At 45.6% G+C, this 26,912-nt stretch overlaps 1 protein-coding gene across 1 annotated transcript in view; it reads left to right on the forward strand.

Annotated features, from left to right (window-relative positions):
- The window catches only part of LRRC45 (leucine rich repeat containing 45), a 35,523-nt gene extending 9,993 nt beyond the window's left edge, over nucleotides 1-25,530 (forward strand). The window contains exons 6-18 of the mRNA XM_077458862.1: nucleotides 373-501; nucleotides 2,387-2,499; nucleotides 2,574-2,632; nucleotides 2,726-2,803; nucleotides 4,280-4,415; nucleotides 8,384-8,461; nucleotides 9,907-10,018; nucleotides 12,818-12,888; nucleotides 12,971-13,063; nucleotides 14,814-14,906; nucleotides 16,056-16,229; nucleotides 20,822-20,969; nucleotides 25,059-25,530. Of these exons, the coding sequence (XP_077314988.1) occupies nucleotides 373-501; nucleotides 2,387-2,499; nucleotides 2,574-2,632; nucleotides 2,726-2,803; nucleotides 4,280-4,415; nucleotides 8,384-8,461; nucleotides 9,907-10,018; nucleotides 12,818-12,888; nucleotides 12,971-13,063; nucleotides 14,814-14,906; nucleotides 16,056-16,229; nucleotides 20,822-20,969; nucleotides 25,059-25,252 (1,478 nt within the window). The 3' untranslated portion in view covers nucleotides 25,253-25,530. The remainder of the gene's footprint in view (nucleotides 1-372; nucleotides 502-2,386; nucleotides 2,500-2,573; nucleotides 2,633-2,725; nucleotides 2,804-4,279; nucleotides 4,416-8,383; nucleotides 8,462-9,906; nucleotides 10,019-12,817; nucleotides 12,889-12,970; nucleotides 13,064-14,813; nucleotides 14,907-16,055; nucleotides 16,230-20,821; nucleotides 20,970-25,058) is intronic.
- The last annotated feature ends 1,382 nt before the right edge of the window (nucleotides 25,531-26,912 follow it).

Below are 26,912 nucleotides of genomic sequence, written 5' to 3' on the forward strand. Positions count from 1 at the left end.
TGGAACTAAACAAATTGCACATGTCTAGTCTTCACGAGAGCTAAGCTAAGCACACCCTCCTGCCTACATTTGAACTAAGGGCAGATGGATTCCAGAATGTAAATGCTACATGAATCATCTGCCCTTACTCAAGATGGCCACAGCTAGAAATGCTAGGGTAGTGACAAAATAAAGTATGGAGACATGGATGGATGGGTGGCTGAAGTCACGTTGAATGCCAAAAAATTAATTAAATAGCATTTTCAATATCTGGTGCTTAGATACGGCTTAGTTCAGCTTTAAGTGCACCTAGAGCCAATAGACTCAGGTCTTTGGGAAGATGTTAGTACATGGCATCGAATGAATTCCTGATGGGGCTGTTTTTTCTTGCAGACTTGCGGTGGAATAATATTGGACTCCTCGGAGGCAGAACCATTCTTAACTGTTTGCAGAACAATCGGAGCATCAGGAAGTTGGAGCTGTCTGGCAACAATATCCCCAGTGACATCTTAAAGGCTATCGGTGGGTGAAGCTTTCCAAGTCTTTCATATCTATGGAAACCAAAAGGGTCTAATATTATTTGCTCCCTGGTACCAATGCCTACTTTTCACCTCCCTCGGGTTACTGGCTGATCCTAGGCCGGTCTCCTCTCTCTAATTGACCGTGTTGATGGGGGAATCTTTCCCACAGCACTATTGAATTCTGTCGGCAGGGAGCCTTCCCAGCCAGCAGAATGAAATGATTACTGCTAGCTGCTATAACCCCCGGCAGTAATCTCATGGGAGAAAAAAATCAGACAGGCTGATTTTACCCAAGTCGATCGATGGGTTTACGTGGGTTGTAAACCAGCCTGCCACAGATGGATCGATCGAATCAGCAGGGACCGGCCAAGATTTGATCCATCTATGGCCGGCTTATAGTGGGCAGAATTGTCAGAGCTGCCATTGCTGCCTACAAGGTGCATGCTTCATCAAAGCCTGGAATCTACAGCCGCCAAAAAGCCACGTGCAAAGTTTCAGAATGAAAGAAGTGCTTATTAGACAAGTGCACTGCTGAAAAATTAGTTTGTTTTAGTTTTATTTATTTATTTATTTTTTTCTGTTTTTCGGGTCATTCGTTATGATCGCAATTCATAAATTCGTAAGTTTGGAAATTTGAATATCCAAAAATAAGAAAGAAAATCCGAAAAATTTGAAAGAATTACTAACTAACTAATAATAACTAACTTAAATTATAGATATTGTTATTTCCTTTCAAATTTGGCTGTTTGTGACTGTAATGAATACGGATTTATCCGAAGTTATGAATTATCTGGAATAAAGAATGCCGCATCTAAACAAATGGAACGCAATGAATTAATAATAATTTTTTTTTATTTATTATTATTATTGTTGTTTATTATTAATTTGTTCCGTTCCATTCGTTTAGATACGGCATTTGTTATTTCGGATAATTTGTATCTTCGGATAAATTCGTATTCTCTACGTTCACTAACAGCCAAATTTGAAAGGAAATTCCAATACCTATAATTTAATAGTTAGCAGTAGTTAAATTATTATCAGTTATTATTTCAGATTTTCGGATTATTGAATTTCCAATTTATGAATTTTTTTAATTTACGAATTTATGAATTTTCGTATTTTTGAATTTATGAATTTGCTATTTTACGAAATTTCGCATTTTTGAATTTATGAATTCTTGAACTTTTAAATTTACGAATTTACTCATATAGAAAATTTTTCCCATTTTAGAATTTACGAAGATTCGGATTTACGAATATTTGGAAAAATTCATTAAACGTGTTTTTGTTAATTCGGATATTTCCAAATTAACTAATTTGTCGAAATTCGTTAAAAAACAGACAGACAAATACAAACATTGCAGCATTATTATCCCCATGGTGAACAACAGGGGGAGACATGAATACAGACAACCCTAATATCTACTTCAACTTTGATTGGCCAGTATTGATTACTCTAATGCCGCGTACACATGACCAGACTTTTCGACAAACTAGGTCCAACGGTCTTCCCGACTGACTTTCCGAATGAACGGACTTGGCCACACACAATCACACCAAAGTCCGACGGATTCGAACGTGATGGCGTACGACCGGACTAGAATAAGGAAGTTCATAACCAGTAGCCAATAGCGTCCCTAGCCGGACTAGCATACACACAAGCGCATTTCTCTATAGGAACTGGGCCCAGCGGAGTTCCGGCTGAATAATTTGAAACATGTTCTATTTCTAAAGTCCATCAGATTTTTGGACAGCAAAGGTCCAATGAAGCCCACACACGATCGAATTGTCCGATAGATTCGTTCCTACGGACCTTTGCTGTCAAAGTCCGGTCGTGTGTATGCAGCATTAGAAATGGGTTACCTTTTTTGTATTTTTGTGTTGCAGAGCAGGGTGTCGATCACAACCAGGACAGGCAGACAGTGAGGAAGGATCATGTGGACCAAAGACAGATCCTGACAAAGGAAGTCCAGAATCTGAAACAGGAGAAGAACAAGCAGGTAAGTGATGGACGGTCTGTAGTCCGGTGTCTGAGGACAGTTCTCTGTAATCTGTAACTGACTTCTTTTTGCAGTTTCTGGACTTGATGGGAACCATTGACAGGCATAAGGAGGAGATGAGTCGCTCCAACAGGTTGGTTTTGGAGAAGAAAATCTAGGACCCGAAGATTATTTTCATTACTTTTTTTTCTTATGTTTTTTTTTTTTTTTTTTTTCTTTTTACCAGGACAACGACTTTACAGATCAATAAACTCCAGGAAACACTAGAGGATAGGAAATCTGTTGTAAATTCACTGACGGCCAAGTAAGAAGCCTCCTACTAGAAAATTCATGAAGTGGCTTTGGTGGTACTGTTTTTTTGAGAGCTGTATTTTCAAAAAGCCATTATGGCAACCTTACCATGATGTAAAAGAGTTGAAACTGAAGCGTCGCAACATTGCTAAGAAGTACAGATACAACTTTATTCCATTAAAGGTCAGGAGTACAATTCAAAAAAGGATCCAATGCGTTTCAGGGGTCTAAGTGCCCCCTTCATCAGGGCTAGAAAGAAGATTTTTATAGCATCCTGATATCCGTATAATATCCCCTCCACAGGGGTCATAATTAACCTTTTGCCGCCTGTGCTATAGGTGAAAGATGGTTACAGCAGGGCCTAAATTGCCGGGAGGGTGTCCATGTACGTCCTCTCGTGCATGTGATGCTTCCGCGCCCTGCTCTGTGATCAGAGAGTTCATGAGATTTGGCTGATCACAGATCAGAAAAAGGGCTGGTTTACACTTGTTTCAAAACAAGGCTTCGGACAGGCTTTGTTAAAGCTCTCTGAACGCCAGTCAAAGCTCCTGTCAGTAAGTAAAATAGTTGGCTTGCAGTCCTGTTTACACCTTGCTTTTGCTTGGTGCTTCGAGGAGGCTTTGGAGGAGCTTCGATGGGGCTTCGGTGGGGCTTCAAGCAAGCTTTGCCATAGACTTCTATGGAGGCTTTGAAGACTCTTTGAATCACCAATAAAGCTACATGGGGTACAATTTTTTTTTTTTTAAGCGAAGCCAAAGAAAGGCAAAAGCAAGCGTAAACAATACTGTAAGATAACCATTTTATTTAGTAACAGCGCCCGAAAGCCTTGTTTTGAAGCAAGTGTAAATGAGCCCGACCCCTTACCACGTGATCAGCTGTCAGCCAAAGACAGCTGATCACGTGATGTAAATAGAAGCTGGTAATTGGCTTTCTATTCCTCACGCTGACAGCATGAGGAGAAAAAAATGACGATTACCACCTTGTGTAAACGGGACATCGGTCCCGCACACTCAAACCCACCAGTGCCACCTACCAGTACATACCAGCATTGCTAAGCAGTGCTACCTACCAGTGCCCATCAATGCTGCCAATCAATGCCTCATCATCAGTGCCACCTATCAGTGTTGTCCAGCAGTGTCACCTACCAGTGCCCATCAGTGCAGCCTTATCAGTGCCAGCTCATCTGTGCAGCCTCATCAGTGCACATCAATGAAGGAGAAAAATTACCTGTTTGCAATTTTTTTTAACAAGCTATGAACACGTTTATTATTATTATTTTTTTATTTATTTTTTTATTTGAAGGCTTTTTTTGTTTTTTAGAAAACATAAAAACCCCGGTGGTCATAAAATATAACCACCATGCCCTGAACTAGGTGTACCCATTCCTACTGGACAGGTGGGTGGTGCTTGCCAGGTGTTAAAAATGCATACCAAATGCCCCTTTCTGCCACTTGCTTGAACACAGTGCGTGTATTCTTCGTTCTTCCAGGTTACACATGTCTGACGCTGCTCTGGCTCTTTCACAACAGAAAGCACAAGACCTGGAACTGATCCTCACTCAGACGAAGCGTGACAGTGCCAACCTGCGGGAACAACTTGTTAAAGAGCTGCGAAAGGAGAAGGAGGTATATGGGGAATGTTTTTACTGAGGGTACTGTTTTACTGACGCTATCATTGGGCAGAGAGGTATTGTTCCAAGTTTGAGTTTACGGGGGGGGGGGGGGAGAGATGTATTACGCAGAACTTTGCACTAACGATAATGTAGGATTTAGGGGCAATGGGGTTGATTTACTAATTTACAAATACTGCAGCTGCTGACTTTTAATAATCGGACACTTACCTGTCCCAGGGTCCAGCAATGCGGGGGAACGAAGCCCCACTCGTCTCCCCCTCCTCTCTGTGGCGCCGGCATAGTCACGCTGGGCGCCCGGCTGTGGCTTCACAGCTGGGCATGCGCGAGCCACTCTGTGACTGGCCGGGCAATCATCTGGGACCTGTGACGTGTCCCAGATGATTGCCCAAAGGGAGGAGGAGAGAGGTGATCTGCCTTCCGGTACCACAGGTGTGCGCCGGGAGAAAGTGGGAGCTGGAAGGTTTCTTCTCCACCCCCCCCCCCCAAAAAAAAAATGACAGGCCAAATGTGGCATGTCAGGGGGTCACCTCTCTTAAAGAGGAAATTACATTTTTGGGTGGAACTCCGCTTTACTTCTGGTCCTGTAATCCTATTGAAAGAGGCTATAACCAAATTAAAACAGCAGATGACATAAAGTTGGTTATTCTCCCTTTACCTGGGCACCTGCCCTCTCGCATGCAATGTTCTATGTGTATCAGATGAACTATGAAGAGAATATGAGATAAATATATCGGTATGGGGGGCTCAATGGGTAGCTGAGCCAGCTGCCTTTCCAGGATCCTGGCCATATGGTTAGGATCTCTTCAGAGCCTGGACCGTCTCTGTGACATCAGCCCACAGGGGGCTTTAGCCCAAACTGCAAACTGCACTTCTGTGATCCATAGGAGAAGTACAGCGAAAAAAATCTTTGGCTATTCTTCTCCTTTTTAATTGTTTGGTTCCCCAATAATGCTAATTTGGGTCCTCCATGTGCTTGCCCAATTACATTGGATCATCACCCAATCCAGTAATTAAAAAAAAAAAAAAGAAAAAAAATCCAGATTCTAATACTCTCATCTAAATTCTATTGAAACCTTCAAGGGTTAGTTTGCCTCAAAAAAAAAAAAAAAAAATTCTCTATGCAGTTCACGAACACTAATGCCCCGTACACACAGTCGGACTTTACGACAAAAACATCCGGAACGAAGTTGTCGGAAAATCCGATCGTTCTGAACGCGGTGACGTAGAACACATACGATGGGACTATAAACGGGCCAGTAGCCAATCGCTTTTGTCTCGTTATTTATGCTGAGCATGCGTTGGAATTTAAACAATCGGATTTTGTTGTCAGAAAATTTTAGATCCAGCTCTCAAAATTTTTGTGCAGGAAATTCCGACAGAAAAAGTCAGATGGGGCCCACACACGATCGGATTTTCCTACAACGCGGTCCGATTGCACATTTTCCATCGGAAAGTCCGACCGTGTGTACAGGGCATTATTCATAATTTTAAAGCCCAACTCCAGGCAAAAAAAATACAGTTTTCGCATGCAGTGGGGCTGGGCTCACACTGCACGGGTTAACTGCTTATTTTTTCCTGGGGAGAGGAGAGCAAAGATATACTTACCTGATCCTCCAGCCCTCCCAGCACAAGACCAGTCCGGCACCCCCGTGCTCCAGCGGTCTTGAATAGTGCACTGTTCCTGACGTCATCAGACCCAGAGCATGCTTCATAGACCAGGAACAGTCCACCACTGGACCGCAGGGGAGCGCCGTTTTCTGGGAAATTGAAGGATCAGATGAGTATATGCTTTCTGCTTACACCTAGGCTAAATGAGCTGCTACTGCATGGGAGTTGAGCTTTGAACTAATCAAATTTTTAAAAAATATCAGTGTATGCTCCTCCCATACTGTAGACCAGGGATATGCAATTAGCGGACCTCCAGCTGTTGCAGAACTACAAGTCCCATGAGGCATAGCAAGACTCTGACAGCCACAAGCATGACACCCAGAGGCAGAGGCATGATGGGACTTGTAGTTTTGCAACAGCTGGAGGTCCGCTAATTGCATATCCCTGATGTAGACCATTCATGCATTCATTGAAGCCTCGCCCCAAACACTTTTGATATTTTTTTCACAGCTCTGTCCTCTCCTCTCGACAGATCAGCCATTAGGATGCGCACCCCCTATCAGTACAGAAGGGAGTGCCATCCTTCTGCAGAGCCCTGCATATATGCATTGTGCTCTCCACTGGGTAAATGAGCTCAGCAGCTGCGATGAGAGAGAGAGTTTTGCAGCTGCTGAGGTCAACTACGGCAACAAGAGATAGAGAGATAGTGTTGTGCATATTCAGGGCTCGGAAGGATGGTGCTCATTCCTATACCAATAGGGGGCGCTCATCCTAACAGCTGATACTTCCTAGAGAAGAGGGCAGGATGAAAAATATCAGGGGCGTTCAGTCCATATCCAGGATGTATATGAAGTCAGGGACTCGCTCAGCCCACCGACCTCCACCCACAAATAAAATATCACTTTTGTGTTGACTGACCTTTTAATAAATTATGTATGTCCTATATCATTGCTTAACCAATAAATTATCCAAATTAACTCGTACTGTAAGTTAAATGACCATTTGGTTATTGGTATAGATAGATAAGTACTGCAAGGCTGGAATTGTTTGATACTTTCCTTTTGTTATTAACCACTTCAATACCGGGCACTTTCGCCCCTTTCCTTCCCAGGCCAATTTTCAGCGCTCTTGCAATTTCAATAAGAATTGCGCGGTCATGCAACACTGTACCCAAATTAAATTTTTATCATTTTGTTCACACAAATAGAGCTTTCCTTTGGTGGTATTTATACACAAATTCGGTTTTTATTTTTTGCGATATAAGCGAAAAAAGAGCGTGAATTAAAAAAAATCTATATTTTCTACTTTCTGTTTTAAAAGAAATCCAATAAAATCAAATTTTGTCATAAATCGAAGCCAAAATGTATTCTGTTACATGTCTTTGGTAAAAAAAAAATCCTGTTAAGTGTATAATAATTGGTTTGCGTGATCACGGACAGATGTACGCACATGATATGTACAGATGTGTGCAGATGATCACAGACATGTGTGCAGATGATCATTGGGACATGTGATTTTACTGTTATATATGTGGGGGACATGTGTTTTTACTATGTGGGGACGCTATCTTGGGGACATTGTGATTCTACATTGTGTGGGGACACTGGGCCGGTGATCAGTGGGTAAAAAGCTGTAAAAAAACAGCTCATACTCACTGATCACCAGCTGGCTTCAGCGATCCGCTCTCCTCTCCTCACTGACAACTTCCGCGTGAGGAGAGGAGAGCCGATCGCCTAGCTACCGGCTCTCTATTTACATCACATGACTGCTCTGATTGGACATAGCCATCAAGTGATCAGGAGGGCCAATCACAGAGCCCTCCTGCCAATCGGAGATGCGCCATGTCTGGGTGACACGATGGCGCATCGGGATCGCGCCGTTGCGCAAGCGCGATCCTTCTCCTTCTGAGGGACGTTTCTGAATGTCCATTCAGAAGGAGAAAGCGCCCACCCGGCCGTATATTTGCAGTGGGAGGTGGTTAAGGCTGCATTCACACATGAGTGTTTTCAGCTCCTAAAACGCCCAACAAGCAAAATTCCATTAATTTCAATGGCGACTGTTCACATCCTGAGCGTTTTGTCACCTGAAGCAAACCACCTGAAAAAACACCCTAAGCTCAAAAAAACATGAGCTTCTTTGGGGCAGATTACAGGCGTTTTTCTGCCTTTTTACATCGGTGACCTGAACAAAATTGCGTAAAAATCGCAGTAAAAAAAACACGCGACTTTGAAATGCTCAGGTGTGAATGAAGCCTTAATCTTGCTATCAATGTGGGAAGAGATCCCATAAAACAGAAGGTAACTCCAGTCAGTAGACGGTTAGATCAAACATCAATAACCGTTTTCTTTTTAGGACTTTGCAACACGTGAGCTGAGACTTAGGCAGGAACTGGCAGCTTCCAATGAGAAAATCCTCGTCTACCGCAGCAAGGTAAGCCTCCAATCTATGCTGTATGGTAACAGATTGGAAAGGAGGTTGTAGCATTTAAAAAGATTTTAACTGGTTGATTATACTCTGTAAATATGTTGGTTTACCCCCCCTCCCCCTTCATGACCAGGCCATTTTCTGCGAGACGGCACTGCGTTATTTTAACTGACAATTGCGCGGTCGTGCGACATTGTACCCAAATAAAATGTATAGAGCTTTCTTTTGGTGGTATTTGATCACCTCTGCGGTTTTTATTTTTTACGCTATAAACAAAAAAAATATCTGACAATTTAAAAATATATGTATATATTTTTTACTTTTCTGCTCTAAAAGACATCCAATAATAAAATTTAAAAAGTAAAATTTCTTTATCAATTTAGGCCAATATGAATTCTGCTACATATTTTTAGTAAAAAAAAAAAATCATATATTGATTGTTTTGCGCAAAAGTTATAGCGTCTACAAACTATGAGATATATTTTTGGAATTTTAATTTTTTTACTAGTAATGGCGGCGAACAGCAACTTATAGCGGGACTGCGATATTGCGGCAGACAATTCGGACACTGACACTAATGCCCCGTACACATGATCATGAATTCCGCCAGAAAAAACTTGAATGGTTTTTCAGACGGAATTCCACTCAAGCTTGGCTGGCATACACACGGTCACACAAAAGTTTTCTGAACTTTCCACCATCAAAAACTCGGTGACGTACAACACCACAGCGAGCCGAGAAAATGAAGTTCGATGCTTCTGAGCATGCGTCAAATTGTTTCCGAGCATGCGTAGGAGTTCTGTGTGTCGGAATTTGTACAGACGATCAGAATTTCCAATCGAAACTTTTCGGAATTTCCGTTCGAAACTTTTTCCGACCGAAAAATACAGAACCTGCTCTCGATCTTTTGCTGGCGGGAATTCAGCCAGCAAAAGTCAGATGGAGCGTACACACGGTCGCAAATTGCTGGACGAATTTCCATTCGTGTGTACGGGGCATTATACAGCGAGTGTAAGTAATCCCTCTTCAGTCACTGTACAGCAGAGCTCAGAGAATGGGAGGGAGAAGCAGCACAAGGAACCAATCAGTTAATCTGCCTACAAGGAGAATGCTGATAGAAAGAGAAAGCAAAGTGACAGAGAGATGAGATCGTTGGTGTACTACTTTTTCCTTTCACTGTCCAATTGAGGGCAGATTCATGGCGGCTGGGGTCAGAAGTGGTTTGAATGATGCTGATTATCATATAACCTGGAAGAAAAGGATGAATCATTAGGACATTTAGATGTAAATCGTTTTTAATTAAAAGCTGGTAGCCAATACATTGTTTCAGAAAGGCATTAAAGCCAAAGCATTAGTGCCGTGGTCAGCCATGGCAACCTACATAGTCTCTCCTGACAGGTGGACCTTTAAAATTATCCTAATGATGATTGTCCGTTGTATGACCCCCACAGGTGGAGGAGCTGGAGAGGAAGTGCTCAGGACAGCAGGAACAGCTTTTCGAGCTAAAGCAGGAACTTACCAACACAAGTGCAGAGCTCAAACTTCGAGCAATTCAGGCAGAAGGTAGGTGCTGGGTGTTGCAAGGCTTAAGGTGTATTTAAACCCAAGAAAAGATTTATAAGATTATATATAATATATATATATATAGATGTGTGTGTGTGTGTGTATATATATAATGTATGTGTATATAGATATATACAGTATCTCGCAAAAGTGAGTACACCCCTCACATTTTTGTATCTTTTCATGTGACAACACTGAAGAAATGACACTTTGCTACAATGTAAAGTAGTGAGTGTACAGCTTGTATAACAGTGTACATTTTCTGTCCCCTCAAAATAACTCAACACACAGCCATTAATGTCTAAACTGCTGGCAACAAAAGCGAGTACACTCCTAAGTAAAAATGTCCAAATTGGGCCCAATTAGCCGTTTTCATATGAATCATTAGTGTTACAAGGTCTCAGGTGTGAATGGGAAGCAGGTGTGTTAAATTTGGTGTTGTCGCTCTCACTCTCTCATACTGGTCATTGGAAGTTCAACCTCATGGCAAAGAACTCTCTGAGGATCTGAAAAAAAAGAATTGCTGTTTTACATAAAGATGGCCTAGGCTATAAAAAGATTGCCAAGACCCTGAAACTGAGCTGCAGCACAGTGACCAAGACCATACAGCGGTTTAACAGGACAGGTTCCACTCAGAACAGGCCTCGCCATGGTCATCCAAAGAAGTTGAGTGCACGTGCTCAGCGTCACATCCAGAGGTTGTCTTTGGGAAATAGACATATGAGTGCTGCCAGCATTGCTGCAGAGGGTGAAGGGGTGGGGGGGTGGGGGGTCAGCCTGTCAGTGCTCAGACCATGCGCTGCACACTACATCAAATTGGTCTGCATGACTTTTGTCACAGAAGGAAGACTCTTCTAAAGATGATGATGTTTGCTGAAGACAAGCAGACTAAGGACATGGATTATTGGAACCATGTCCTGTGGTCTGATGAGACCAAGATAAACTTATTTGGTTCAGATGGTGACAAGCGTGTGTGGCGGCAACCAGGTGAGGAGTACAAAGACAAGTGTGTCTTGTCCACAGTCAAGCATGGTGGTGGGAGTGTCATGGTCTGGGGCTGCATGAGTGTTGCTGCGCATTGGGGAGCTACAGATCAATGAGGGAACCATGAATGCCAACATGTACTGTGACATAAGAAGCAGAGCATGATCCCCTCCCTTTGGAGACTGGGCTGCAGGGCAGTATTCCAACATAACGACCCAAAACACACCTCCAAGATGACCACTGCCTTGCTAAAGACACTAAGGGTAAAGGTGATGGACTGGCCAAGCATGTCTCCAGACCTAAACCCTATTGAGCATCTGTGGGACATCCTCAAACGGAAGGTGGATGAGCACAAGATCTCTAACATCCACCAGCTCTGTGATGTCATCATGGAGGAGGGGAAGAGGACTCCAGTGGCAACCTGTGAAGCTCTGGTGACCTCCATGCCCAAGAGGGTTAAGGCAGTGCTGGAAAATAATGGTGGCCACACAAAATATTGACACTTTGGGCCCAATTTGGACATTTTCACTTAGGGGTGTACTCACTTTTGTTGCCAGCGGTTTAGACATTAATGGCTGTGTGCTGCGTTATTTTGAGGGGACAGGAAATTTACACTGTTATACAAGCTGTACACTCGCATACAAATGTTATAAATTAAGTTGCAGTTCAGTGAGTAAAATAAGTATTTGATCCCCAAGCAAAACATGACTTAGTACTTGGAGAAGAAACCCTTGTTGGCAAGCACAGAGGTGAGACGTCTCTTGTAGTTGGTGACCAGGTTTGCACACATCTCAGGAGGGATTTTGGTCCACTCTTCTTTACAGATCTTCTCTAAATCAGGGATCCTTCAAACTACGGCTCTCCAGCTGTTGCGAAACTACACATCCCATGAGGCATTGTAAAACTCTGACATTCACAGACATGACTAGGCATGAACAACTGGAGGGCCATAGTTTGAAGACCCATGCTCTAAATCCTTAAAGGGGACCTGCAGTCTGCTCACATAATTTGTAATAAAAACATCTTTGCCATTCTGAAGCTTCCCTCCAACCACTTTGCATATTATTATATATATATATACTGTGATTCTGTACTTGCCATTATGCTGCAGAAATCGCCCCCAATGAGTCTGGCTGCAACCATTTTAACTGTGGGCAGCTGAAGCTGCTGCCTGTTCACTTCCTGGATTTACACAGAGGCACACCTCCAGCTCTGCAATTCTCATTGGTCCTCTTATGACTCATTCCCAAACCCTCAGGTGAGAGAAAGAGAGCTGTTCATGATGTAATAAGCCTAGGCTAATTACCAGACAAGAAACAGGAAGTGGGCTGTATAAGGTATTTACTGGCAGAAAAAAAATGTTTTACTATCCAAAGTTAAAACAACAAGGGCAAGGGTGTAAACAACATGGAAGCATGGATCCATCCCGCCTTGTATCAACGTTTCAGGCTGGTGGTGGTGTAATGGTGTGGGGGGGATATTTTCTTGCCACACTTTGGGCCCTTTAGTACCAATTGAGCGTCGTTTAATCCCCACGACCTACCTGAGTATTGTTGCTGACCATGTCCAACCCGGTACTAGCAAGGTGTACCTAATAAAGTGGCTGGTGAGTGTGAATGCCCATAATAAATAAATAAGTAATTAAAACAATGTGCAACAAAACAAATGGATAAGATTTGAAGAGGAATTGGGATTTATTTGTATCCAGTCAGGTGGGCCTTGGCACTACATAGTTGTTGGTAAACCTAAAAAGTGGTAAAAAGGTGGTTGGTAAACCTAAAATAAAAGAGTCTTTTTTTTTTTTTTTCTTCACAGAGCGTTTGGAAGCAGAAAAAAAGAGATTCCGACAGGCCCAGGATGAAGCCAATATTCTGCGGCAGAAAGAAGTAAGCCTTTGTGGACTGTTTTCTGCTTCAGCTTGATGCCCGGTAGCATCAAAGCGCGAGCCTAACTCTTATGTGATTACAGTTGGAGCACATGACACGCCACCTGGAGGACAACGAAAGAGCAGCGCAAGAAAGAGTTCAGCGGATTGACGCCACAAAAATCGCACTCGAGGAGGTGAGATCTGCTGGATTATTCTATATAGCCGTGTAAGGAGAAAAAAAAAGCCACATGCAAGATGTAGTAGACTTTAGCATCCAATCCCCACTACTGTCCTACTAGAGTCAGTGAAATATAATTGGTGGCTGGTTATTACTAGTCATAGTACTTTGTAGATTGCTGTTTGAAGCACTGAATAAGCCAGACGGAAGCTATTTGTCAGGACAGGTTCACTTGCATGACGTCTCATTGATCTCTTTCCATGTATAATAGGGCTTGCATGGTATATGGGACTTGCAAAAGTGATGGTAAATCTCTCAGATGTGACAGACCGCAATATATCTAGTCTCCCACAGTACATAAAACATGGAAATGCAATTATTTTAGTAAACATAAACTGCTAAATACTTTTACTCATCAGCGGTATATAGCAGTCTTGTGACTTCTACCAGTGTCTGGTTAAAGCTTGTAGGAGGAGTTTTAATTCTCCTCTGACTGTCCTATAAAGCTGCAGGACCCCTGACCTTCTGTCTGGACAGTGCTGATTGGCCCTGTGCTGATCACATGCACTCTCCCACGAAAAAATAAAAAAACACTCTCTAGCAATACAAACTGAGCATGTGCAGAGTGCTCCCTAAGGCTCTGTTTTATCAGGAGATGGATTAGGGATAGTGGAAGAAGGAGCGAATCAGAGAAGACAGGATCAAACAGCCTTTTTAGACAATGCAGACAAAAAAAACCTTAGATTCCACAGTGAGTATAACAAGCATGCTTTACTGCTTATGACGTCTGATTTTACTGTTGTGGGTTTAGTAACACTATTTGTGAACCCAGTAGATGTAAACTCAGGAATACGACAACACATTGCTTGCATTACTATCAATCACATAACCATACAGCCAGCTTCGTGTGCTCCCTCCCCATAGCAGGGGGCGTGTCTACAGCAAGCGAGCAGGCACAGTGTGACGCCATACTCAGTGGGTCCAAGCTTGTACCCGCTGCAGCCGCAACACATCAGGCCTGAGCAGGGCATGGCCACAAAACTGACTACAGGAGATACAGGCACACCGTAGCGGAGGCACAGCATTCTTGTTTTTCCTAGCAGTGATCCCAAGGATGCCATCTGACCACGCCAGCATGACTCTGCTTCCGTTCTTGGCGTGGTCAGTTTGATAGTAGTAGATGGTTTGATAAAAGGATCACAAGTTATATAGCAAAAAAGATTTAATAGAATTTGTAGAGGCTATATTTTTCAAGAACTGAAGGTATAATTTACCACTTTTAAGAAATCTTCACTTGTGAGGCAACATGAGCAAGTTTAGCTGCAACAGTTCAAAGCTGTCCTCTGCAGTACTCTTTCCCCACCACTAGATGCCACCAATCTTCCCTTAAAGCCCAGGCTGTCATGGACCCTCCCCCTGGGGCAGCATCACCAGATCAGAATGCCCATCATGTTAGTGGCATTTTGTAATGCATTAAGGAGTGCCCAGAGGGGGCACCACCAGACCAGCCAGAAGGTATATCTGCTTGGTTTTGTGCATAGGTGGAGGTTTATAAACCCTAGGCCTCAGCTTTAAAAATACTGAGAACATATCTAGCTGTCACATCTTGATTGGTCAATATGTTGGTAGTAAATGGAGTCTTTATTGTTTAAATGGTAAATATAAAGCTGTGACTCTATATACAGTATATCGTCCATATCTTCCTTAGAGCCCATACTGTATGAAGCACACTGCCTGGCCTGACAAATATTTCTCTCTCTCCACAGGAACTGAACAGGATGAAGATGACGCTGGCGAATGAGCGCGCTCAGACAGAAGAAGAGATCCAGAAGGCACGGAGTGCTGCTCAGCAGGAAGCGGTGAGAGTTTTTCCATATAGGAAAAGCCCAACCTAGACATGTGCAGAACTAACAAAATGTGTTTGTTTAATTTAATTTCCATTAGTTTAAATAATTTTGTTTTGTTAAATTTGTTTTAATTAATTTTCGGAATTAATTTTATTTAATTTGTTTGTTTTATAATTCGATTTAGAATTTTCCGAATTCGTTCTAATTCAATTCAACTTGACCAAATTTGGAAAATTTCAAATAAGCATTTGAATTAAAATTGATTCTATTTGAATTTCGGAAGACTGTTATATACTTTCCATTTTATTCTATTCTATTTTTTTTTTTCTATTCTTTTCTTATTTAAATTTATTCTTTTTGAAATAGAATTTCAGAAGATGGTTCGATTCTATTCTATAGTTTTTTTTTCTGTTCTATTCTAATCAACAGTATTCCATTTTAAATTTGAATTTAAGAAGATGGTTATGTTCTTAAATTTTTATTCTATTATTTTATTTTCTATTCTTTTCTTATTGAATTATTTTATATTCCACTCTCATCTACTCTATTCAAATGTATTCTATTCAAAATTTGAAGGATGGTCATATTCTTTCTATTTTATTCTATTCTATTGGTTTTTTTCTATTCTTTTCTAATCTACTCTTTTCTATTCCTTTATTTTCTATTCTATTTTATTATTTTTTTTAATTTTTTCTTATATTATATAAAATAATGCACTGGTGAACCCCGCATTCTCTGCATAACACACTCCTAAACCCTCCTCTCCTGTAATACTTATTTTATTTCAGTTCTCAGTAAAAATGTTTTATCAAAAAAATAAAGTTCGGACTTGCTGTCTTTTTTTTTGGGGGGGGGGGGGGGGGGGCTATTGATCTTTGACTTCATTAGTGTTGTTCAAGTAGATCTCCATCTCTCGAAGGCCCCCAAGCTACTTGAATTGAACTATAAGATGGAGCCTTGCTGTATGGTAGACTTCTTGCCCCTCACACCACCATGCAAATCCCTCTTTGTTATTTGACTTTATAATTTGCTCATATTTTCAGATCTGTCCATTTTTTTTATTTTTTTTTAAAGAAATCGACCTTTAAATTTCCAATGAAATTGATAAGGACATCGATAACAAGTATAATTTTTAACAGTTGTCTTATTCCCTCTGAGCAGCAGCAGCACTCTGCTGTCCTGCAGGACAAGATCCGAACTCTAACCCAGTCCCGGGACCAGACTCAGGCTCAGGTCCTGCAGCAGAAGCAGATAGCAGGGGAGCTTCAGGCCCAGAACAACCAACTTGGCTTAGAGATCGAAGGTCTGAAAAGACGCATTGATGGATTGCAACAGGTACTGAGAACTTTTAAATCGCTTTAGCTTTTCATGACACATGATAGAAATGCGTGGATAACGGGAATGCAATTAATGTCTGTGTATGGTCAAAATTAAACATTTAGTACATCTCTGCAATGCCTGCACATTTCCCAATGCTTTGTCTCTATATAAATGTTGTAAGTATATAAAAATACCCATTGATATGGCAATAATCCAGTGAGTTCCCAACTTCCTTAGTGAGCTGACAACACTAAGAGCCCTTTGTACAGACCTTCCTCCCTCGGTACAGACCTTCCTCCCCTCGGTACAGACCTTCCTCCCCTCGGTACAGACCTTCCTCCCTCGGTACACACCTTCCTCCCTCGGTACACACCTTCCTCCCCTCGGTACACACCTTCCTCCCCTCGGTACAGACCTTCCTCCCTCGGTACACACCTTCCTCCCTCGGTACACACCTTCCTCCCTCGGTACACACCTTCCTCCCTCGGTACACACCCTACTCCATCAGTATAGACTTTCCACCTCAGCACAGACCCTCCTCCCTCAGTATATACCCCTCCCTCAGTATATACCCCTCCCTCAGTACAGACCTTCCTCCCTCAGTACAGACCTTCCTCCCTCAGTACAGACCTTCCTCCCTCAGTACAGACCTTCCTCCATCAGTATAGACTTTCCACCTCAGCACAGACCCTCCTCCCTCAGTATATACCCCTCCCTCAGTATATACCCCTCCCTCAGTACAGACCTTCCTCCCTCAGTACAGACCTTCCTCCCTCAGTACAGACCTTCCTCCCTCAGTACAGACCTTCCTCCTTCAGTACAGACCTTCCTCCCTCAGTACAGACCTTCCTCCCTCAGTATAGACTTACCACCTCAGCACAGACCCTCCTCCCTCAGTATATACCCCTCCCTCAGTATATACCCCTCCCTCAGTACAGACCTTCCTCCCTCGGTACAGACCTTCCTCCCCTCGGTACAGACCTTCCTCCCCTCGGTACAGACCTTCCTCCCCTCGGTACAGACCTTCCTCCCCTCGGTACACACCTTCCTCCCTCGGGACACACCTTCCTCCCTCGGTACAGACCTTCCTCCCCTCGGTACAGACCTTCCTCCCTCGGTACAGACCTTCCTCCCTCGGTACAGACCTTCCTCCCTCGGTACACACCTTCCTCCCTCGGGACACACCTTCCTCCCTTGGTACAGACCCTCCTCCATCAGTATAGACTTTCCACCTCAGCACAGACCCTCCTCCCTCAGTATATACCCCTCCCTCAGTATATACCCCTCCCTCAGTACAGACCTTCCTCCCTCAGTACAGACCTTCCTCCCTCAGTACAGACCTTCCTCCCTCGGTACAGACCTTCCTCCCCTCGGTACAGACCTTCCTCCCCTCGGTACAGACCTTCCTCCCCTCGGTACAGACCTTCCTCCCCTCGGTACACACCTTCCTCCCTCGGGACACACCTTCCTCCCTCGGTACAGACCTTCCTCCCCTCGGTACAGACCTTCCTCCCTCGGTACAGACCTTCCTCCCTCGGTACAGACCTTCCTCCCTCGGTACACACCTTCCTCCCTCGGGACACACCTTCCTCCCTTGGTACAGACCCTCCTCCATCAGTATAGACTTTCCACCTCAGCACAGACCCTCCTCCCTCAGTATATACCCCTCCCTCAGTATATACCCCTCCCTCAGTACAGACCTTCCTCCCTCAGTACAGACCTTCCTCCCTCAGTACAGACCTTCCTCCCTCAGTACAGACCTTCCTCCCTCAGTACAGACCTTCCTCCCTCAGTACAGACCCTCCTCCATCAGTATAGACTTTCCACCTCAGCACAGACCCTCCTCCCTCAGTATATACCCCTCCCTCAGTATATACCCCTCCCTCAGTACAGACCTTCCTCCCTCAGTACAGACCTTCCTCCCTCAGTACAGACCTTCCTCCCTCAGTACAGACCTTCCTCCCTCAGTACAGACCTTCCTCCCTCAGTACAGACCCTCCTCCATCAGTATAGACTTTCCACCTCAGCACAGACCCTCCTCCCTCAGTATATACCCCTCCCTCAGTACAGACCTTCCTCCCTCAGTACAGACCTTCCTCCCTCAGTACAGACCTTCCTCCCTCAGTACAGACCTTCCTCCCTCAGTACAGACCCTCCCCCCTTAGTATATATTCCTCCCTCAGTACAGACCCTCCTCCCTCAGTACAGACCTTCCTCCCTCAGTACAGACCTTCCTCCCTCAGTACAGACCTTCCTCCCTCAGCACAGACCCTCCTCCCTCAGTATATACCCCTCCCTCAGTACACTCACCCCCTCAGCGCTGACACACCTTTATCAGTATAGACTCCCCCTCCATCAATATAGAGACCCCCTCGGTACAAACCCCCTCCATCAGTATAGACCACCCTCAGTACGTGTGATAGTAGATCCCCCCTCTCCCCTATCATAGCCCCCCAGCACATGTCCATCTGCATTACAATACACTGTACAGACCTCAGAACAGTGCAGGATATGCACAGCGATGTGTCCCTCGGACCCCAAGCGACACCATTGCAAAGTGGGCCTAGTGCACTATCTTTAGCACTTTATTATAGGATAACAGTAAACATAATATATTCAGAAGCCAAGTAGACCTAACACACAGAATCTGGAAGTCCGCTCTCTGATCTCATGAACATGTGGATGACAATGCCAGCTTATGCATTTCGGGGAGCTGGTCCCCATCTTCAGAACAGTGCCTGGTACAACCTTGGCCTCCTAAAATAGAATGACTATGATCACACCCATAATGGGCGCATTCGCCACCCCAAAATGTGTAAGCTGGCACTGCCCTCCACATGTTCATGAGTTCAGAGAGCGGACTTCTAGATTCTATGTTATATGCTATCAGTGTACCTGGCTTATGAATATATATTATGTTTACTGTTACCCTGTAATAAAGTGCTGAAGATAATGCACTAGGCATTTTCACCCTCTTTATTTTTTGTTTTTTCTGCAGCCTTGGATTTCCCCAATCTGAGGAGGGGCGCATCGCTTGTCTCTACCAGTCTGGGTTGCTCAGTGGTGCTGTTACAGATGGACTTTAAACCTTTCATGACTAGGCCTATTTCTGACATTTGGTGTTTACAAGTTAAAATCCGTATTTTTTGCAAGAAAATTACTTGGAACCCCCAAACATTATATATACTTTTTTTTTTTAGCAGAGAATCTAGATAATAAAATGGCGATTGTTGCAATATTTATGTGACACGGTATTTGTGCAGTGGTGTTTTAAATGCAACTTTTTGGGAAAAGGGACACTGTCACGAATTAAAAAAAAAAAAAAAACAGTAAAGTTAGCCCAGTTTTGCATAATGTGAAAGATGATGTTACGCCAAGTAAATAGATACCAAACATGCAACCCTTTATAATTGCACGCACTCGTGGAATGGCGACAAACTACGGTACCTAAAAATCTCCATAGGCGACGCTTTAAAATTTTTTACGGTTAGCAGGTTAGAGTTACAGAGGAGGTCTAGTGCTAGAATTATTGATCCCACTCTGATAATCGTGGCAATATCTCACATGTGTAATTTTAACGCTGTTTACATACGCGGGCGTGACTTCCGTATGCATTTTCTTTGCTGTGCAAGCTCACAGGGACGGGGTGCTTTAAAAAAAAAAAATCTTATTTTATTTAATTTTATATAATTAAATTGTGTTTTTACAAAAAAAAAAATGCGATCATTTTTATTGCTGTCACAAGGAATGTAAACATCCCTTGTGACAGGTACTCTATAGAGAGATGGGGGGTCTAAAAGACCCCCCATCCCTCCTTTACACTTCAAAGTATTCCAATCGCCGTTGATTCTGAACACTGTATTTTTTTTAAAAACCGGCGCCATTGGCACCCGAGTAAACCGAAAGTGTCGTTGTGACGAAGCCATTTCCCGTCTGTCTCGTGGCGCCTCTCAAATCGGAACTCCCAGTGGAACGGGAGGCCCGGTAAGAGTGGTGGGAGGCGGCGGGGGCGGGATGTCCCCTCCCACTCCTTCGGTATAACAGCTGAGCGGCTTTTAGCCGCATCGGTTGTTATACCTGGAAAGCCGGCTCTAAAAAACAGTACTGGGCTTCATCCCGGTATAACCCCTGGAAGCTGAGTACGCACATCTGCGTACGCTCAGCTGGAAGGGGTTAAGCAGTGGCGGCCAGGGCCGGTGCTACCACTAGGCAAACTAGGCAGCCGCCTAGGGCGCACTGCTGCCTAGGGGCACCCGGCCGCTGGCTTCCCTCCGCATTTGCATGCTCTGCAGGCTGCAGCATGTAACTAACTCAGTCTGACTGCTAGTGTAATTAGAGGTGCAGTACAGAACTGGATCCAGTGCTAGAGGAAGCAGAGCCGATGTCCTTCCTGTATAGCGGCACCTTCTGTCACATTAGCAGGGCAAAGTGGGGGTGGAGTCAGGGGTGGGGCCAATGGGGGGGCGGCAAAATTAGGTTTCGCCTTGGGTGTCAAAAATCCTTGCACCGGCTCTGGTGGCGGCCACTCATTAGGGGTGCCAGTGTATGGAAATAAGAATGTTTTGGTGATCTGAATTCATTGAATAACCCATATATTGTACCTGCAGGAAATTTCTAGGAAAGACCAAGAAAGGCTCACCGAAGTCACAAAGGTTCGAGTGGAGTTACAGGAACAGATTGGACACCTGGAGGCTGAGCTCGCCACCCAGGAAGGTCTTAAAGAAAGGATATCCGCAATGGAGAGACAACAAAAAGGTACTACATACTGCCAGTGCTGCAAGAATAAAATACATACACTATATTGCTAAAAGTATTGGGATGCCTGCCTTTACACACACACACACACACACACACACACACACACACACACACACACACACGAACTTTAATGGCATCCCAGTTTTAGTCTGTAGGGTTCAATATTGAGTTGGCCCACCCTTTACAACTATAACAGCTTCAACTCTTCTGGGAAGGCCGTCCACAAGGTTTAGGAGTGTGTCTATGGGAATGTTTGATCATTCTTCCAGAAGCGCATTTGTGAGGTCCGGCACTGATGTTGGATGAGGCCTGGCTTGCAGTCTCCACTCTAATTCATCCAGAGGTGTTCTATTGGATTGAGGTCAGGACTCTGTGCAGGCCAATCAAGTTCCTCCACCCGAAACTCGCTCATCCATGTTTTTATGGAGCTTGCTTTGTGCACTGGTGTGCAGTCATGTTGGAACAGGAAGGGGCCATCCCCAAACTGTTCCCACAAAGTTAGGAGCATGAAATTGTCCAAAATGTCTTGGTATACTGATGCCTTAAGAGTTCCTTTCACTAGAACGAAGGGGCGAAACCCAACCCCTGAAAAACAACCCCACACCATAATCCCCTCTCCACCAAATTATTTGGAGGGGTGGCCCAATACTTTTGGCAATATAGTGTGAATGAACGAGTTTGGTGTGGAGGAACTTGACTGGTCCTGACCTCAACTTGATAGAACACCTTTGAGATGAATTGGAAGAGCCTAAAGAGATAACCCCCCCCCCGACAGTCTCTTGAGGACCCCATTGTTGAGTTCCCAGGCCTGCACCCCTGTTGTTAGGGACTCCCACCATTCCTGACAGGTTTTTTATGTTATGGAGAAAGAAATAGGAACTGAACACGCACAAAGGTAGGCACACCCAAAACTTCCAGGAGGACGGGAACAGATTTGGTGAATTATCATCTGTTGACATATCTAAGACCTCCTAAAAAGTCAGCTCACCAGCCTCAACCTATACCTGAAATATCATTTGTGGGTGTACTTGGCCATTAAAGGGGTTTAGGAGAGAAGAAGATAAATGTACAGGTGATTTAAAATACCCAATCAGCCGCTAAGCTTGCTTTTTTGCTCTAATGTCTAGAGCAGAGGTCTCCACAAACTTTCTGAACAAAGGGACAGTTTACTATCTTGAGGCTTACGAGGGGTTAGACTGTGGTCATTGGCATTAGAAAATGCCCTGGTGTCAGTGAGAGTAAACAGTGCAAGGAAGAGTACCCTATTGTTGGTTGCTGATATAGTGTTTTAAATGTATTTTCTATGTTTCGTTTTTTATATTCCAAATACCCCATGGGATCGTGCCTAAAAAGTCCAAGCCTTCTATTCCAATTTATTTCCCCATCATCGGTGTCTGTGGGAGGAATGGTGCCCCGTCATTGGTGTCTGTGGGAGGAATGGTGCCCCGTCATTGGTGTCTGTGGGAGGAATGGTGCCCCGTCATTGGTGTCTGTGGGAGGAATGGTGCCCCGTCATTGGTGTCAGTGGGAGGAATGGTGCCCCGTCATTGGTGTCAGTGGGAGGAATGGTGCCCCGTCATTGGTGTCAGTGGGAGGAATGGTGCCCCGTCATTGGTGTCAGTGGGAGGAATGGTGCCCCGTCATTGGTGTCAGTGGGAGGAATGGTGCCCCGTCATTGGTGTCTGTGGGAGGAATGGTGCCCCGTCATTGGTGTCTGTGGGAGGAATGGTGCCCCGTCATTGGTGTCTGTGGGAGGAATGGTGCCCCGTCATTGGTGTCTGTGGGAGGAATGGTGCCCGTCAGTGGGAGGAATAGAGCCCGTCATTGGTGTCTGTGGGAGGAATGGTGCCCCGTCATTGGTGTCAGTGGGAGGAATGGTGCCCCGTCATTGGTGTCTGTGGGAGGAATGGTGCCCCATCATTGGTGTCTGTGGGAGGGATGGTGCCCCGTCATTGGTGTCTGTGGGAGGAATAGAGCCCCGTCATTGGTGTCTGTGGGAGGAATGGTGCCCCGTCATTGGTGTCTGTGGGAGGAATGGTGCCCCGTCATTGGTGTCTGTGGGAGGAATGGTGCCCCGTCATTGGTGTCTGTGGGAGGAATGGTGCCCCGTCATTGGTGTCTGTGGGAGGAATGGTGCCCCGTCATTGGTGTCAGTGGAGGAATGGTGCCCCGTCATTGGTGTCAGTGGGAGGAATGGTGCCCCGTCAGTGGGAGGAATGGTGCCCCGTCATTGGTGTCTGTGGGAGGAATGGTGCCCCGTCATTGGTGTCTGTGGGAGGAATGGTGCCCCGTCATTGGTGTCTGTGGGAGGAATGGTGCCCCGTCAGTGGGAGGAATAGAGCCCCGTCATTGGTGTCTGTGGGAGGAATGGTGCCCCGTCATTGGTGTCTGTGGGAGGAATGGTGCCCCGTCATTGGTGTCTGTGGGAGGAATGGTGCCCCGTCATTGGTGTCTGTGGGAGGAATGGTGCCCCGTCATTGGTGTCTGTGGGAGGAATGGTGCCCCGTCATTGGTGTCAGTGGGAGGAATGGTGCCCCGTCATTGGTGTCAGTGGGAGGAATGGTGCCCCGTCATTGGTGTCTGTGGGAGGAATGGTGCCCCGTCATTGGTGTCTGTGGGAAGAATGGTGCCCGTCAGTGGGAGGAATAGAGCCCCGTCATTGGTGTCTGTGGGAGGAATGGTGCCCCGTCATTGGTGTCTGTGGGAGGAATGGTGCCCCGTCATTGGTGTCAGTGGGAGGAATGGTGCCCCGTCATTGGTGTCAGTGGGAGGAATGGTGCCCCGTCAGTGGGAGGAATGGTGCCCCGTCATTGGTGTCTGTGGGAGGAATGGTGCCCCGTCATTGGTGTCTGTGGGAGGAATGGTGCCCCGTCAGTGGGAGGAATAGAGCCCCGTCATTGGTGTCTGTGGGAGGAATGGTGCCCCGTCATTGGTGTCTGTGGGAGGAATGGTGCCCCGTCATTGGTGTCTGTGGGAGGAATGGTGCCCCGTCATTGGTGTCTGTGGGAGGAATGGTGCCCCGTCATTGGTGTCTGTGGGAGGAATGGTGCCCCGTCATTGGTGTCAGTGGGAGGAATGGTGCCCCGTCATTGGTGTCAGTGGGAGGAATGGTGCCCCGTCATTGGTGTCTGTGGGAGGAATGGTGCCCCGTCATTGGTGTCTGTGGGAGGAATAGTGCCCCGTCATTGGTGTCAGTGGGATGGTGCCCCGTCATTGGTGTCAGTGGGAGGAATGGTGCCCCGTCATTGGTGTCAGTGGGAGGAATGGTGCCCCGTCATTGGTGTCTGTGGGAGGAATGGTGCCCCGTCATTGGTGTCTGTGGGAAGAATGGTGCCCGTCAGTGGGAGGAATAGAGCCCCGTCATTGGTGTCTGTGGGAGGAATGGTGCCCCGTCATTGGTGTCTGTGGGAGGAATGGTGCCCCGTCATTGGTGTCTGTGGGAGGAATGGTGCCCTGTCATTGGTGTCTGTGGCGAGAATGGTGCCCGTCATTGGTGTCTGTGGCGAGAATGGTGCCCCGTCATTGGTGTCTGTGGCGAGAATGGTGCCCCGTCATTGGTGTCTGTGGCGAGAATGGTGCCCCGTCATTGGTGTCTGTGGCGAGAATGGTGCCCCGTCATTGGTGTCTGTGGCGAGAATGGTGCCCCGTCATTGGTGTCTGTGGCGAGAATGGTGCCCCGTCATTGGTGTCTGTGGCGAGAATGGTGCCCCGTCATTGGTGTCAGTGGCAAGAATGGTGCCCCGTCATTGGTGTCTGTGGCGAGAATGGTGCTCCGTCATTGGTGTCTGTGGCGAGAATGGTGCTCTGTCATTGGTGTCTGTGGCAAGAATGGTGCTCCGTCATTGGTGTCTGTGGCGAGAATGGTGCCCCGTCATTGGTGTCTGTGGCAAGAATGGTGCTCTGTCATTGGTGTCTGTGGGAGGAATGGTGCCCAATCACTGGTGTCAGTGGAGGGCATGGTGCCCCAAGGGCTGGATGAAGGCAAGCAAAGGGCTACAGTTTGGAGACCACTGTTCTAGGGTATTCTTGTAATAGTTTCACAATAGAACAGCGTATTCTGACTCTGGCTCGATCACTCTTTTCTAGCACAGGCCAATACCCACCGTGAGACATTACTGGATAAAGACAGTGAGATCTCCTCTCTGATGGAGAAGCTGAGGCTGAAAGATGCTGAGATCCTGAGGATGAGAGATCAAGAGGCGCAGAGAGCGAGCCTTCTACAAAGCGCAGTCCTGAACTACATCAGTACTCCACTTGGCTCACCTGGTGGAAGAACATGAACCTAATCCTCCGTCTTTCTACACCTATCGAGCGCCAGCCCTGGGCGCAGACAATCCTGCCATTTTAAGGCAATGAAATTATATAATTTTTAATAAGAAGTCATTTTTACAGTAATTTTATTTTTTTTCTGTTTTTATATGTTTTTTAATGACTTTGTAATTATTTGTATGTGTTATATGTATATTTTTACAGCGCAGTCATTTTTAAATATTTTTTTTTTTGTATACAGTTTTCAATAAGATTTATTGTTCTGAAAATATAGTATTTTATAAAGGTATGTAATGGCAATTATTTATTTATTTGATTTGGATATAATAGGAAAGTGTTAGGTCAAGTTGTTCTTGTTATCTGTTCTGGTGGACAGATTCACCCGATTTTATTTGTCCACAAGACAGAATTCCCCATTCAATGGGGACGCCTGTTCCTGTGACAACCCTCAAAGATGGGAATTCCATTCACTTTGGGAGATTTAAGAATGAAAAATTGTACCATGCAGAAAAAAAAACTGAACATGTATCCATTCATTTTGTATTTTTGTTTTTTTCTCCTCTCCCTGGTGACTCGAAGCTCTTAGGGCTCACTCATAATTGCCGCTGGGGACAGTGACGTCACTAGGGCTGCTGTCACCTGGTGCGGAAAACATTGGTGTCTTCCCCCCCCCCCCCTCCAACTATAGTTCCCCCTCAGTACAGACCCCCCTCCCACAGTATAGATCCCCCTCACTAAGAACAGACCCCCCCTTCCTCAGTATAGACCCCCCCACTAAGTACAGACCACCCTCCATCAGTACAGACCACCCTCCATCAGTATAGACCCCCCTCCCTCAGTATAGACCCCCCTCCCTCAGTACAGACCACCCCTCCCTCAGTACAGACCACCCCTCCCTCAGTACAGACCACCCCTCCGTCAGTACAGACCACCCCTCCCTCAGTACAGACCACCCTCCGTCAGTACAGACCACCCTCCGTCAGTACAGACCACCCCTCCGTCAGTACAGACCACCCCTCCCTCAGTACAGACCCCCCCCCCACTAAGTACAGACCACCCTCTGTCAGTATAGACCCCCCAGTAAGAACAGACCCCCCTCCCTCAGTACAGACCACTCTCTGTCAGTATAGACCCCCCCCCCACTCAGTACAGACCACCCCTCCCTCAGTACAGACCACCCTCCGTCAGTATAGACCCCCCACTAAGTACAGACCACCCCTCCCTCAGTACAGACCACCCTCCATCAGTATAGACACCCTCCGTCAGTAAAGACCCCCCACTAAGTACAAACCACCCTCCATCAGTATAGACCCCCCCCCACTAAGTACAGACCACCCTCCGTAAGTAAAGACCCCTCACTAAGTACAGACCACCCTCTGTCAGTATAGACCCCCCTCCCTCAGTACAGACCACCCTCCGTCAGCATAGACCCCCCACTAAGTACAGACCACCCTCCGTCAGTATAGACCCCCCCACTAAGTACAGACCACCCTCTGTCAGTATAGACCACCCTCTGTCAGTATAGACCCCCCTCCCTCAGTACAGACCACCCTCCGTCAGTATAGACCCCCCCACTAAGTACAGACCACCCTCTGTCAGTATAGACCCCCCTCCCTCAGTACAGACCACCCTCTGTCAGTATAGACCCCCCTCCCTCAGTACAGACCACCC

Source organism: Lithobates pipiens, unplaced genomic scaffold (genome assembly GCF_037356315.1).
Source record: "Lithobates pipiens isolate NorthernLeopardFrog02 unplaced genomic scaffold, aLitPip1_a1.2 Scaffold_28, whole genome shotgun sequence".
Lineage (NCBI taxonomy): Eukaryota > Metazoa > Chordata > Amphibia > Anura > Ranidae > Lithobates > Lithobates pipiens.